This window comes from Marmota monax, unplaced genomic scaffold (genome assembly GCF_021218885.2).
Source record: "Marmota monax isolate L192 unplaced genomic scaffold, Marmota_monax_Labrador192_F-V1.1 WCK01_AAM20220418_F8-fsc00053, whole genome shotgun sequence".
NCBI lineage: Eukaryota > Metazoa > Chordata > Mammalia > Rodentia > Sciuridae > Marmota > Marmota monax.
The window spans coordinates 6,110,174-6,124,654 of NW_026693153.1; the positions used below are offsets into that span (position 1 = coordinate 6,110,174).

Sequence of the window (14,481 nt, forward strand, 5' to 3'; positions counted from 1 at the left end):
CCTCACATACTCAATAGGAACTTTGTAAAATGAATCAGCTAAAGTATGTAAACTCTATAGCACAAATCCTAGCACGAAGAAAGGTCTCAACGAATGTTAATTAACGCAAGGTGCCAACACTATGGAAGACAGTTCTGGATGTCATTGTTTTATTTTTTACATTTTTATTAGTGCATTACAGTTGTACATATTGATGTTACATATTCGTACATGCACACGATGTAACAATACAGTTTGCCCAATATCATTCCCCAGCACTTCCCCCTCCCTCCCTGTTTTTTTAAAGATTTTTTTTAATATGGACACAATATTTATTTTTATGTGGTGCTGAGGATCGAACCCAGTGCCCCAGATGTGCGAGGCAAGCACTCTGCTGCTGAGCTATAACCCCAGCCCCCTTCTCCGTTTTTTAACGTTAATAGTAAAGCTCCCCACTTCCTCCTTCTGGTGGTGGGGATTAAACCCATGGCTTCGAGCAACATGTATTCTACCACACAGCTACATCCTGGCCTGTAAAATTTAACTTTGGTTTTGGAAATGGGCTAATGCGGAAGGCAAAATGTGACTTGCGTTTAACCTGCGGGGTATAAGTCTGTGGGTCTGTACAAAAGGAAGAAGAGCGAGGACACAGGACACCCTTCTCTTTCGTTCACATTCTTTGCAGTAGAACTGTTGGCTCTAGAACACTTGGCCGCTGGAGGAATGACCTAGAATCGACTGCCAGTCGGCCCACCGGGCCACCTCCTTCCCCTCTCCACAGAGCGTTCCGCAGTCTAGTGGAATTCCTCCCCAGGCCCTCCGTAGTCAAGGACGCCGCGATTCTGCGCCGCCACGTGACGTCATCACCAAGCGCCCAAGTGAGCGAAAGGGATTAGGGGCGGGGATTCCCCCCACGACCTTATAAGGTCTTTTCCCATGATTCTCTCCTTCTCTTCGCTGTCGTCCCTTTATCCCAGCAGCCGTCGCCATGAAGTAAGCTTGAATTCCAATCCGCTTCCATCCTCGCGCAGAACCTCTCTGCGGCGTCCTGGGCATGGCTATTACTTGTAAACAGCCCCCTTAATGGGTTTTCACTTTTCGTTATAGGGTCGAGCTGTGCAGTTTTAGCGGGTACAAGATATACCCCGGACACGGGAGACGCTACGCCAGGACCGACGGAAAGGTAAAAGGCCGCATTAGCTTTTTTTCCTCTGAAAAGGAAAAACCGACCTACTTCAGTGTAAATGGCTTAATTTCTTACCAGTCTGTTGCTTCTGAAAGGGTTCGGGAGCCTTGTGTGGAGTGATGGTTGGAATCAGGAATTTCTAAGTGAACCATTGAGGCTTAATGTAGTGTGAGCCAAGTGGGAAACGAGCGGTTTGTGTAATTAATGACGTAGCGTAAGCGAAGTAACTAGGGTACCCGGATATCTCCTTGTTAGACGGCCACAGGTCCTTTTGCAATCTCGGGAGGGACATGAGCAGAATTATCGGAATTTGATACCCCACCTTTGCTTAAAGCATAGCTTTGCCTCCTTGGGAGTACCGACCAAACGTAGCGACCTTGGGGGTATTAACTCAGTTACTAACAGTTATATGACCTAAGTTTTCTGGTCTCTGTGAGCCCCAATTTCATAAAATAGCTCTAAAATATTTTGACGTGTTTTTAAGCCCAGCGTCCTTTATTTGTATAGCTAGGTAGGTAATGACTTTGGATTTGTGACAACAGGTTTTCCAATTTCTTAATGCAAAATGCGAGTCGGCTTTCCTATCCAAGAGGAATCCTCGGCAGATAAACTGGACTGTCCTCTACAGAAGAAAGCACAAAAAGGGCCAGTCGGTGAGTGGAATACCCTTTGGTGTTGTGGGGCAATCTCTAAAGAAATTTAGCTTCCTGAGCATTGGTTTCTGTCATGTAAATTTTTGACTAAATGAGAGAGTTATTGAAATGTGCTTGTAAAATCTGTAAAGCGTCAGTGAAGTGAAGAGAGATGAGATGATGTACATTTTAGGCTTAGTAGTATGAAGCTGAAATCTGAAAATATCCCTTTGTACAAATTACATTAGTTACATTTGGGTTATAGAGCATGATGGAGATGTTAATGCAGTTCCAATGTGATTGAGTCTTCTTATAACTTGGTTTTTAATATAGTCCCCATAGGATTAGCACTAACATAGATTAACGTAGATCACTTTAGTCTCCCAACTTGTAGTACTGGTTCATCCTGAAACCTAAAATAAATTTTTGGGAGCCTTGCTTTTTTGGGGGGCGGTGTCCATTTAGCTAGATTTGTGAGGAAAAGTTTTGATTGTGGTGGTAGAACTACATCTGTTATTCAGATGACTTTGGGATATTTATGCTTATTTAGTGAGCATTTCCTGTGTGGAAGAGGAGGGAAAGTGCCTGCATGGTAGTACACACCTATAATCCCAGCTGCTCAGGAGTCTGAGGGAGGCAGACCGAAAGTTCAGGCCAGAACCTGTTTCAAAAGGAAATTTAAACAGGCTGGTGATGTAGCTCAGTGGTAGAGTACTTGCCTAGCTTGTTGGAGGCCCTGGGTTCAATCCTCAGTATGGGGGTGAGGGGGAATTATTTCTACTTCCATTTTAAAAATGGATTGGATGACTATTGTCAAAAAAAGGAAATGGGATATTATAGGTGTTGGTGCGGACATGGAGAAGCTGGAACCCTTGTTCATTGCTGGATATAAAATGGTGCAGCCACTATGGAAACAATCATTTAATTCACTGTTAAAATCATTATGATCTGGCATTTCTTTTTTTTTTTTAAATATCTATTTCATTTTTATGTGATGCTGAGGATCGAACCCAGTGCCTCATGCATACTAGGTGAGCGCACTACCACTGAGCCACAAACCCAGTCCATGGTCTGGCATTTCAACTCTTAAGTTTATACCCCAAAGAATTGAAAATAGGTACTCCCTTAACTTGTATACTGATGTTAATAACACCATTGTTCACAATAGCCAAAAGGTAAAAATGAATGTCCATCAGAAGATCAATGGATAACAAAATGCACAGTTGAATAGCTGTCATTCCAAATGCTTGAAGCAGTAAGTATCTCTGGAATGGAATGTTTCAGGAACTTGGATTAGCTAGGTATTTATAATGAAATATTTTGTTGAGGGACCTAAATCTAATTCATTACCGTTCTTATAAATAGCCTGAAGGTAATTTGATATTTTAACAACTTTTCCACTGTGGTTGCTCAAGAAATTTTGGATTTTAGAGCAGTTTAGATTTTGTGGTTACAGATGCTCAGCCTGTTACAGGCTTAAAAAAAGGCTAATAACCAGTTGACTTCTTATGAACCTTGAAGATAGGCCAAGTGGAAATACAATATGCTTCCACTTTTATAAGTTATCTAGAGTAGGCTGGTTAATAGGGAGAAAGAATGGGGAGATATTGTTTAGTGTTTGCAGAGTTTGAGGTGCTTAAAAAAAGTTCAAAATAGATGATTTAAATAGTTCATAAGTAGAAAGCTTACACGTTTTATTTCATTTCAAATAATTGGCATTAATTTTTTTGTTGTTGAGTATAAGTCTTAAAAGACTTCATTAATTTTTGTTTTACAACTCAGTTTTGTTTTTAGTGTCTTAAGAATATTGATAAATTCAATTCCCCCCACTAGCCCTTTCTTAAAAATCTTTAAGTCTTATTAAAAGACTTAGGTTAATAAGTGTGCCTCCATGTTTTTGTTTTGTAGGAAGAAATTCAAAAGAAGAGAACCCGGCGTGCAGTCAAATTTCAGAGGGCCATCACTGGTGCATCTCTTGCTGATATCATGGCCAAGAGGAATCAGAAACCAGAAGTTAGAAAGGCTCAACGAGAGCAAGCTATTAGGTAAGAAATGGTTCACTGAACATTTCAACTCTTGGGGGTAAACTTTATGTTTTGTATATAGTCTCATTTGTTTTATTTTTTGGTACTGGGGATTGAACCCAGATGAGCTTTGCTGCTGAGCTACATCCCTGGCCCATTTGATTTTTAATTAAGAGACACAGTTTCCCTAGGTTCCTGAAGCCTATCCTTAAACTTGAGATCTTCCTGCCTCAGCCTCCAGAGTAGTTGGGATTACTTATAGGCCATTGACACCATGCCAGGCTTTAATTTCTGTTGTGTTGAAATTCTATGTGCAAACCAAAGAGATGAAAAATTATGCTCTTTATGTGCCATATGAATTGTAATGCATTCTGCTGTCCTGTAACAAATTAAAAATTTTTTAAAAAGTGGAAAAAAAATCCTATGTGGAGGGGCTGGGGTTGTGGCTCAGCAGTAGTGTGCTCGCCTAGCCTGTGCAAGGCCCTGGGTTCGATTCTCAGCACCACATAAAACAAATAAAATAAAGGCATTGTGTCCGACTACAACTAAAAAAAAATATTTAATGAGTAAAAATCCTATTGCAACAACTTTGGAAGTTGAGACAGGAGGATTGCAAGTTTGAGGCTAGCCTCAGCAGCTTAGTTAGACCTTGTCTCAAAAGTTGAAAGGTCTAGGGATATAGCTCAGTGGTAAAGCCAGTTCCCAGTACAACAAAATAAAATGGCATATGCGGCAAAATTTACTGTACTCTGTAATACATGTTAACAAAAGTGACTTGATGATGAAATTAATCCCCTTGGATTTGGGACTTAGCCTAGAAATGAAAAATAGAAATGGGGGGAAAGCAATTTGATAGTTCTGAAACTGTAGCTCCGTCTTAATTAGTGGTACTCTTTAGGAGTAAAGTACTTTGTCTAAATTTATCTTTAACTGCACAGGGCTGCCAAGGAAGCAAAAAAGGCTAAGCAGGCATCTAAAAAGACGGCAATGGCTGCTGCTAAGGTAATTGTGGGGGTTTTCTTGAGTTTCTTAATATAACCAAGTTTTTGTTTTAAGCCAAAGAGTAGTAAGTGAAAGTAGATACCCAGACTTTATTGGATTTCTGGGTGATTGGTTCAGGTCTCTGAAGTTGTCTTTCTAGGAGTCAATGCGTCTTTTTAATATTAGGTATTGGGAATGGGGAAAATAAATGTGGCTTTTGATTTTTAAACTATTTCTTAGAAAAGTTTTGGTTAACAGTGTAGAGTTACACAGCTTTTTTGTTTCCATGATGAAAACTTTAAACTAGAAATTAACATTGGTTCTATGCTACTAATAAAAATAGCATCCTTTTTCTATTTGAATACAGTTCATAATCCCAATTGTGTCTCCTTATTCTCCAATCTGTACAGTATCTTTGTCTTTCATTATAAAGATGGAAATGAACTTTTAACATGGGGAGTTACATAAAATTTTGATAAAAGGAACGCAGTTAAATTATTAAGGCAATGTAGTGTATACACAACATATATTTATGAGGTGATAAAAGTTTTGTTAAGTAATGTCATATTATCTTTTTACAGGCTCCCACAAAGGCCGCACCTAAGCAAAAGATTGTGAAACCTGTGAAGGTTTCTGCTCCCCGAGTTGGTGGAAAACGCTAAATTGGCAGATGAGATTTTAAAATAAAGATGTCTATAACTTAGATGGTGTTGAATTTTTGCTCCTAAACAGGCATGTTGGGTCCACATGGTAATAGGTGTACAGTAAAGTTGAGAATTTAAGACAATTTCAAGTTCATTTCTTGGGGCTGGGGGTATTGATCAAAATTGTAGACTATTTGGTTAGCATACATGTGCTCTGGGTTTGATTTCCTGTGCCAAAATAATGAAAGTTCATTTCTCAGGAATAATGCCTTCTGATGTAACCCTTTTAATTGGAGAAATGTTAAAATAAGGCAATAAAGATATATGGTTGAATGCTAGCTTTGCTTCAATGTGTTTAGGACACATTACACAGACTGAAAGTACTGCAGTGTTGCATAGATTTAGCCCAAGTTGACTATTCAAATGCTCTTTTCCTGTCATTTCTCTATCCATGACAGACACATTTGTTTTTTATTGGGTTTGCCTTATACATCGGGACCCCCCTCCCCTTCTCCCACCATTAGCTATTAGCTGATTTGATGGTCCCAAAAATTATCAGCTGTATTAATCTCTTGCTCCCAGAAAATAGCATCCCTCTTTCTATTCTGGCTATATTATTCTGTCTCTGAACCCAGGGACACTGAATAAGAGTATATTGTACTATTCCGAGAGTAATTTGTTGAGCTGTGCCAAATAAAATTGCTCAGTAGCCTGATGATCAAGAGATGTGTAATGTGATAAGGAAAATACTATAATTTGTGAACAGGCTTGTACTTCTATAGATGACTTTATTAACTGCCCACCTGTGCTGAGTTGCAAGGATACAAAAATGCATAAGCCATGTCTTAAACTAAGCTTTCTCAAGGTGAAATTATGGTCCATGTCAACATTTCCATCATCACCATTTATCCACTATAATGGATTACAAATTTTCTTCCCCTGGTTAATGTTAAATTCAGGCATTATTCTAATTGTTGGGTATAATAAATAGGTTTGCAGAGAACCTGAAAAATAATTTTATGTGAATAAGATATACTGATAAACATATATGATTAAGGTTTTTCTTGGAAAAAAAGCCTTTTGGTGTTAGTGACAATATTAGTGAATATCAACGAAAATAAGGTCACTAGCTGAAAAAGGAAAGTTAAAAGCCAAAATATCCAAATGAATGCTGAGCTGTTGATTTTTGGACACAAAATCTCCCCTTGTAAAATGTCATTTCCCTTGTCAGATGGATCTACCAATTGTAATTGCCCTGGAGTCCCAGGGAGCTCAGAATTAGCTAGAAATAAACACTTGATTGCCAATTCTCAGTACAAATTTCAGCTTTGCTCCCTCAGGAAGACACTCTTGACCACAGGAAACCACTTTTGTTAAAACACTTGTTTCTTGTCCCAAAGGAGAATTAGGAGAATCAATGGACTTCTCAATGTGTAACAACACCACATTGTGTTCTGCAAAAACTGAACTTGGTGGAGGAATGTTTTTATAACTTGGGTTTTCTTAAATAGTATTTGCCACTTCCCATTTGTATTGTTTTTCTTTTTTTTAGACAGGATCTCTCTCCAAGTTGCTCAACACCTTGCTAAGTTGCTAAGGCTGACTTTGATTTTGTGATCCTCCTACCTTAGATGCTCTAATGGCTGGGATTGCCAGCTTGCTCCACCATGCTTTTCTGAAAACAACAAAAAAAACCTTAGCTTCCTTGCTTATAGAGCACTATTTAATTGATATGAAAGTCAATTTTGTTTTTAAAGTTGTTGAGTATCTTCATTTATTTATGTGCAGTGCTGAGAATCTGGACCCAGTACCTCACACATGCCAGGCAAGCACTCTACTCCTGGGCCACAGCCCCAATTCAGCCTCCTCCCAGCCATTGTTTTTGAGTCGGTCTGGATAAATTTTCTAGGCATTATCCAAACTTGGGATTCTCCTTTCTCAGCCTCCCTAGGAGCTAGGACCATGGGTGTGGGTTAATCTATTAACTTTTCATATTTAGTTTTAAAGGGAGTTGACATCACAAGAGTGCTGAGGCAGGCTCACCGCATAACAAGCCGGCTCCTCTGAGGGTAGATTTTGATATCCCTTTTCACTGTTCCACTCCAGGGGTGCATTACCATCTTCTAATTTCTCCCAATTACTATCAAGAAGTCTGCAAGTTAAGTAATTCTAAATAGAACCCAGCCCTAACAGTCTTGCTGTTTGTCCCCTGCAACTAAGCTACTATATGACCCTTACAAGGATCAGTCTTAAAAAAGAGATCCCAGAACCACGTGGGAAAAGAGGTTGGCAGTGTCTGTAGCCAACTCCCTGGGAAGCCTGGAATTTTTATCGGCTTCTGCAAGGTAATGCAGGTATCCAATTCGACAGGGAATGTAGGCTTTTGTAAGCACAGCAGGTCTACCCCAGGAAAGGGTACCCAAGACCACACTGTACTACCAGCTTTAAAAAAAAAAAAAAAAAAACTTTAATTAGGACCCTTAGCGCACATTGGGAAATGCAGTTGAAGTCTGTTTAGCAGAGGCCTTCCCCCCTAAATTTATGTAAAAATATATGCAAATAAAGCTAAATGGCACTAGCTACCCCTTCCCATTTCTTTCCAACACGATTGGCTCATCATCATACATGCGGATCCTTCCAGAAAAATCCTGCTTATTCCTTGGGTAATTGCGGAGACGGGGGGGGGGGGGGGTAGGAGGGACAGGGTTTTATAGACAGAAAACTTCTAACATTGAATGCCTTAGGTATTATAATCTTTGTTATGCCTGCATTTTCATGTGAATGTGTCCAGTGACATTTGCTAAAGCCTGAATATCTGATGCTTTTATGTCAGGTATCTCAAGATAGACAAAAACGAACTCATTTACCCTTTGGGGTGTTTCGGGAGGGATAAGCACTGCCCACCAGCTCCTACAAGTGGCTCTTCGGAACACGGGAAAGGGAAAAATAAAAAGGGAAACTGCCAGGACTTAAGATGGCTGCTCAAAACCCCTTCTATTTCCTAGGAAAGGCCTACCCGCTTCCAAAATGTCTGCCCGCAGTGCTGATGTCATTTGATCCGCTCCCTCAAGACAGAAAGCGAGAACACTCCAATCCGGGCTCAGTCCACGCCCTTGGCTTGCGTCACTTCCGATGGTGCAGCAGCCATTTTGTCAGTCGCGAGCGGATCCCGCGCGCTGGAGAAGTGCAGTTCCCCCTGGTTACCAACTCGTCTGTTCTCCCTTCAAGCTCCCGGCGCTGTCCAAGAGCGCTCACCAAAGGCGGAGCCGTTCCTCCGCAGAGTGCGGCCACTGCTGTTGCACCTACCCGGGGCTAGTGCGCTGTCTTCCTCCACCACCACTGACAGGCGCCCTCAGGGAGCCGTCGTCCGCGATGTCAAGCGAGGAAAGCTACCGAGCCATTCTGCGCTACCTGACGAACGAGCGCGAGCCCTACGCGCCGGGCACCGAGGGCAATGTCAAGCGTAAAATCCGCAAGGCTGCTGCCTGTTACGTGGTGCGCGGCGGGACTTTGTACTACCAGCGGCGGCAGCGGCACCGCAAGACCTTTGCGGAGCTAGAGGTAGTGCTGCAACCGGAGCGGCGCCGGGGCCTCATCGAGGCGGCACACCTGGGCCCTGGCGGCACTCACCACACCCGGCATCAGACCTGGCACGACTTGTCCAAGACGTACTGGTGGCGAGGTTAGACCTGACCCGCGGCGAGGGTGCGGGACGGCGGCAAGGCCTGCTAGCGCGGCCTGTTGGCCCACCACGAGCTGGAGGGTCTTGGACGCCTCTTGCCGAGCCATCCCGCGCTTGGTATCGGAGCGGCTGCCAGGCGGCGTCGAGAGGGTGGGGGACGCGAAAGGAGCCGCACTTCCCACAGGAAGAAGGCCGGGAAGCTGGGGGCGGACCCTCGCCCGGGGTGGGGCCAAGGGGGCTTCCCCGGGGGCCGGGCCAGCGGCAGAGAGGGCGGGACGCCCGCGCCGGGCCGGCCCGCCTCTAGGCAGCCGCGGAGGCGGTGGCGCGGTCCCTGGAGAGGTGGCTGTGGTGATTGGCCCGGGATGCTGCGGCTTTTGCCTTTTAAAGTCTGCAGATGATTTTGGTCAGGGACGGCTCGAGCCCAAACCTGGCTGCTGTTTCCAGTGCGTTCTGCGCGCGTTTTGGGGAATGGGTTTGAATTTTGCTGGATCTACTGGCCTTATTAAGATTCTCCCTCTATGGCGTACATAAGGAATAATCAATTTGTGTGTAGACTGAAAAAGAGTAATCGTTGAACAGTCATTTTGAATCTCAAGTTTATTACGATAGTTAAATATGAAGACCATCAGGTACTTTTAATTCCGAATGTTTTAGTGTTCTTCCCTCTGATTCTGGGAACTATGGCGGCACTTTGTATACACAGAAAAGATGAGGATACTGTAATTGTTTTTACTTAATTGTCAGAATTTAATCTCTAAAGTTTCTTAACTCCTTGGAAACCAGTTTAGTAGAGGAGAGCCGGTGCCCTTGGGTTCTTAACCACCTTCCCTTTCCACAAGTTGGAAAATACTAAACCACTCAGAATTAGTTTATAGGCTCATGTTTGAAGACGCTTTGTCAAAAAGGAAGGATTCTGCTACTCTCTGTAGGACTCTGGAGAAATTAAATCATGAGTCTTGTTTTTTTTTTTTTTTTCTTTAAATAAAGAAATTAGGCTATGGTCCTAGTTTCTAAAGTTTTGTTTTATTGTTTTTTTATGAGCTTTGTGCATAAAAACTATTCATTTATGAACTTTTGTTTTTTAGAGAATTCTTTTTCGTTTTCAAAACAGTTTGGATCTATATTCTCAAAGGCTTTCCCTTTTCTATTTTAAACGAATATCTGAATTAAATTACTCTGAAGAGTAAATGTAGGGTGAATGCAAGCCACCGTTAGGTTCATTCAGATTTTTTTAAATTCTAAATTGATTATCTTGGTGGTATCTAATCCAGTTTTTGTTTTTTGGTTTTAGTATGCCTTGTCTTAAAAGACGGGGTGGGGGGAGGACCCTGAGACACTGTTTCTGTTAGCTTAATTTTAAAATGAAAGAGTTATATTTGTAGTTATGTGGAATTTCAAAATCCCTGAACACTTAGAGCAGCTAGCTATTCTCAAAGTATAGGAAACCCTGGAGGAAAAGAAGGTTAAAATCTGCCAGGTTAAAATTATTTTATTATACTAATAAAGTATTTTTTTAATGCATTCTCTCCCAAACATACAGTGGAGTTTTCCACAGGTTACATGATAGATGTTATATCACAACAGATTGAAGACAGACACACCCATAATAGTCTTTTGTTAAGCCACACATTTAAAAGATTTTGCAAAAAATGTAGGAGTGCCACTCTTCTCAACCTTTTTTAGAAGTTTTTTTCATAAAAATGCTACTGTGTCAATGTATAATGGGTTTATTACATTATTGATCATCATGCTATTTTGTTTTAATATTTCATCATTTAAAATCAGAATTGCTAGTAAGCATAAGAGCAGTGTACCCTCAATTATTAGCTATTATTTTTGATGTTTGTAAACATTTTTCTTGTTTATATGTTTCCTTAACATAGTCTTATTAGATTAACAAAACTACAGAGGAATGGATATATTTTTCACTAGTCAGTTTCTTCCTATGTAGTTTCAAAATTTGTTAAATCTTAAGCAACTTACATAGTGTGTTTCTGAGTAACAAAGAAGAAAGCTTAAGTTTGATTCTAGATCTAAAGGTGGCATTTACAACAGGTATTGACAATGATCTAGAACTGATAATTGATAAAAATAAGCATTTCTAACTAACATTTGTTAATGAACTACTTGGTTTCCCAACACCATAAACTACTGGGAGGGTCATCTGGCATCCCAGGTATTTCCCTGTCTCATGCTGATTGGTGGCTGCTAGGGGGTTGCTATGGGTCCCCACCTAGCCTGACTGAGTCAGGGACACCTGGTGCAGCAGATCTCTCCTCTTATTTGTAGATAAACAACTTAGCAGGGTGGGAATGTGCCTAGGACTGCTCTGTGGGTCTTTGGTCAGGCTTTGCTCTGAGGCTGATTTTTCATTCCCCCCTTTGTCTGGAAACTTAGGAACCAATCATGGGGAACCATACTTTGAATTGGGCCTTTTCCCAGGCCATCAATATCTAGTATGATACGCTCTTGTCATTGCTGGGCAGCAGTGGTAAGTAGAAGATCCCATTCAGCCATAATGATCATTATGTTAAACAACCAAGACTCTAAAGTGTGCTGTGTTGGTAAGCGGTGATGTTCAATAAGTTATGTGTATTAAAAGCATTTTCTACTTAGACATTTTCAAGTTAAGACGGGTTTATTGGAACATATAACCTGTTGTAAGTTGAGCATCTGTACTTCTGAGATTGGAAAATCTGAGTGAGAAACTGTTCCTCAGGCTGATGATCCATTAAAGTACAGGTTGTATCTCTTATCCAAGGTGCTTTGGACCAGAAGTGTTTCTTATTTCAGATATTTTTAAAATTTTGAAATATTTGCATATACATAATGAGACATATCTAGGATAGAACCCAGGTCTAAATGCAGAACTTATTTTTTATATGCACCTGATACACATACCTTGTAATTTTATACAGTATTTTTGGTGCACCTTAGATGAATGTGGCCTATTACATGAAATCAGGTGTAGTATTTTCCACTTCCAGGCACTCAAAAAGTTTCAATTTTGGATTTTCAGGTTAGGGATGCTTGACCTAATTTATGTCTCATTACTCAGTAAATAAATAACCTTTTATTAGTAGCTTGCCATCCAAAGAGTTATCACAGCGACCATCTTGGGAAAATATAGAAACTTGAATTGTAAAATATAAAACCTTTTAGTTTTCTAAAAATAGCAAAAGGCCTTAAAGTCAGTAAACATAATCTAGATATAAATACAACCTCATCTTTATATTCTTAAATCATTAAAACATTTCTCATTGAGTAAGGAAGTTATTTAGGAGAAACGTCAGAAGAATATTAATCAGCAGATCTGCTTTTTGCCTAAAGTGGCATGTTTCCTGCAGTGAGTTATATTATGCCTTCATAAAATGTATGCTGTATATTTTTATGTGATTTTTTTTTTTTTTTTTTTTTGGATAGTAAGAAAAAGTAACTTATCTATGGTATAGAAAAGCTCTGGTTGAAAATGTGGGTGAGTGATTCTAAATGCAGGTGAAGCTCTCCAACAATCTGATGGGTAAAATGACTAAATCTGATGGGTAAAAATGACTCTTACACATAACATCTGTAAATTCTGGGATTTGAACACTGTGATATTATTGGTCTTCCAAGGGTATGATACAGAGTAAAAATTTTGCCCTAGGTTAGCATTTTTTAAATAATGTTTTGTTTGTTTGTTTTTAAATGTTCTTAGTTGTAGATGGACACAATACCTTTATTTATTTTTTATGTGGTGCTGAGGATCGAACCCAGGGCCTCACACATGTGAGGCAAGTAAGTGTTTTACCATGGAGCCACAACCCCAGCCCTAAATCTTAAGGTGATCCTATACTGAACCAAGTTTGGAAAACAGTAGATGAACATATTTAAGCAGATTTTACTATTGGGCCTCCCTATTGCCCAGTGGTGGAGCTATTTGTTCACTACCATCTACCTGTCTGCTCTTTCTTTCTAATTTTTAAAAAAAATTTTTTTTTAGTTGTAGATGGACACAGTACCTTTATTTTATTTGTTTATTTTTGTGTGATGCTGGGGATCAAACCCAATACCTCACACATAACTAGGCAAGGGCTCTACCACTGAACCACAACCCAGGCCCTCTTTCTAATTTTTTTTTTTTGTTTTAATTTTTAGTACCGAGATTGAACCCAGAGGTGTATTACTACTGAGCCACATTCCCAGCCCTTTTTATTTTTTATTTTGAGACCAGGTGTCACTAAGTTGCTAAGGGCCTCACTCAGTTGTTGAGGCTGGCCTTGAACTTGTGATCCTGCTACCTCAGCTGACATAAGCATTTGCCACCAGGGCCTGCTGCCCTTTCTTTTCTTAGTAGTTGATCCTAAGGCTGAAGTTATTACATTTCCCAGGCTTCCTTGTAGTTGGATATGGCCATATGTCCGTAGGTTTTCCTATTTGTTACTTTTCATCCTTATTCTAGTGACTTATGTGTATTTTCTCCAATACAGTCTGAACTCAGCCAGTTAATAATTTAATCAGACCTCTGATTATGGAGATTATGTAGAATATACTTAAATGTTTAGAAATATATCCAAGATTAATTAGAAAAAACTTCTTCTTTTAAAATTTAGGACATGGAAATTTCTTTCTTTCTTTTTTTTTTTTTTTGGTACCAGGGATTGAACTCAGGGGCACTCAACCACTGAGCCACATCCCTAGCCCTGTTTTATATTTTATTTAGAGACAGGGTCTCACTGAGTTGCTTAGTGCCTTGCTATTGCTGAAGCTGGCTTTGAAATCTCAATCCTCCTTTCTCAGCCTCCAGAGCTGCTGGGATTACAGGCCTGGGCCACCATGCCCAGCTAGGACATGGAAATTTCCATAGCAGTACTTCTTATTCTCTAAGGCTATGTTTTCACTTACATATTTCTCTCTCTTTCATATACCCATTCTTTTTCATTGTGATAAAGTACAAATAACGGAAAATATATCATTGTAAGTATATAGTTCATTGGCATTAAATACATTCACATTGTTGTGCAATAATCACCACTGTTTATCTCCAGAATCTTTCATTATCCTAACTCATTTAGTCTTATTTAACTAACCCATTTACTTTTTTTTTTTTTTTAACTTATCCTTATTTTGTTCATTTACCTTTATGTGGTACTGAGGATCAAACCCAGTGCCTCACACATGGACTTGCTATTATACCTTTTATTCAAATTGATTTGTTCTTAAACACAAAAATACAACTTCTGTTGGTCTCTAGAGCTATGCCTTTTATATATCAGACCCGTTGTCACCATAATGAACCTTGCTCTGAGGATCTTGTCATTTCTTAAAGATTATCCTTTTTAACAAAATTAATTGAGGATTATATTTTCACCAC

At 40.1% G+C, this 14,481-nt stretch overlaps 2 protein-coding genes across 2 annotated transcripts in view; both read left to right on the top strand.

Annotated features, from left to right (window-relative positions):
- The first annotated feature begins 853 nt into the window (after positions 1–853).
- On the top strand, positions 854–5,784 carry Rpl24 (ribosomal protein L24). The gene is made up of 6 exons (XM_046455385.2): positions 854–972; positions 1,087–1,162; positions 1,708–1,818; positions 3,706–3,842; positions 4,760–4,823; positions 5,384–5,784. Exons 1-6 carry the CDS (start codon positions 968–970, stop codon positions 5,462–5,464), a joined length of 474 nt encoding a protein of 157 aa, XP_046311341.1. The 5' UTR covers positions 854–967; the 3' UTR covers positions 5,465–5,784.
- Positions 5,785–8,573: 2,789 nt separating this feature from the next.
- Positions 8,574–14,481, top strand: part of Zbtb11 (zinc finger and BTB domain containing 11) — a 31,763-nt gene continuing 25,855 nt past the window's right edge. The window contains exon 1 of the mRNA XM_046455384.2: positions 8,574–9,128. Coding sequence (XP_046311340.1) covers positions 8,579–9,128 — 550 coding nt within the window. The 5' untranslated portion in view covers positions 8,574–8,578. The remainder of the gene's footprint in view (positions 9,129–14,481) is intronic.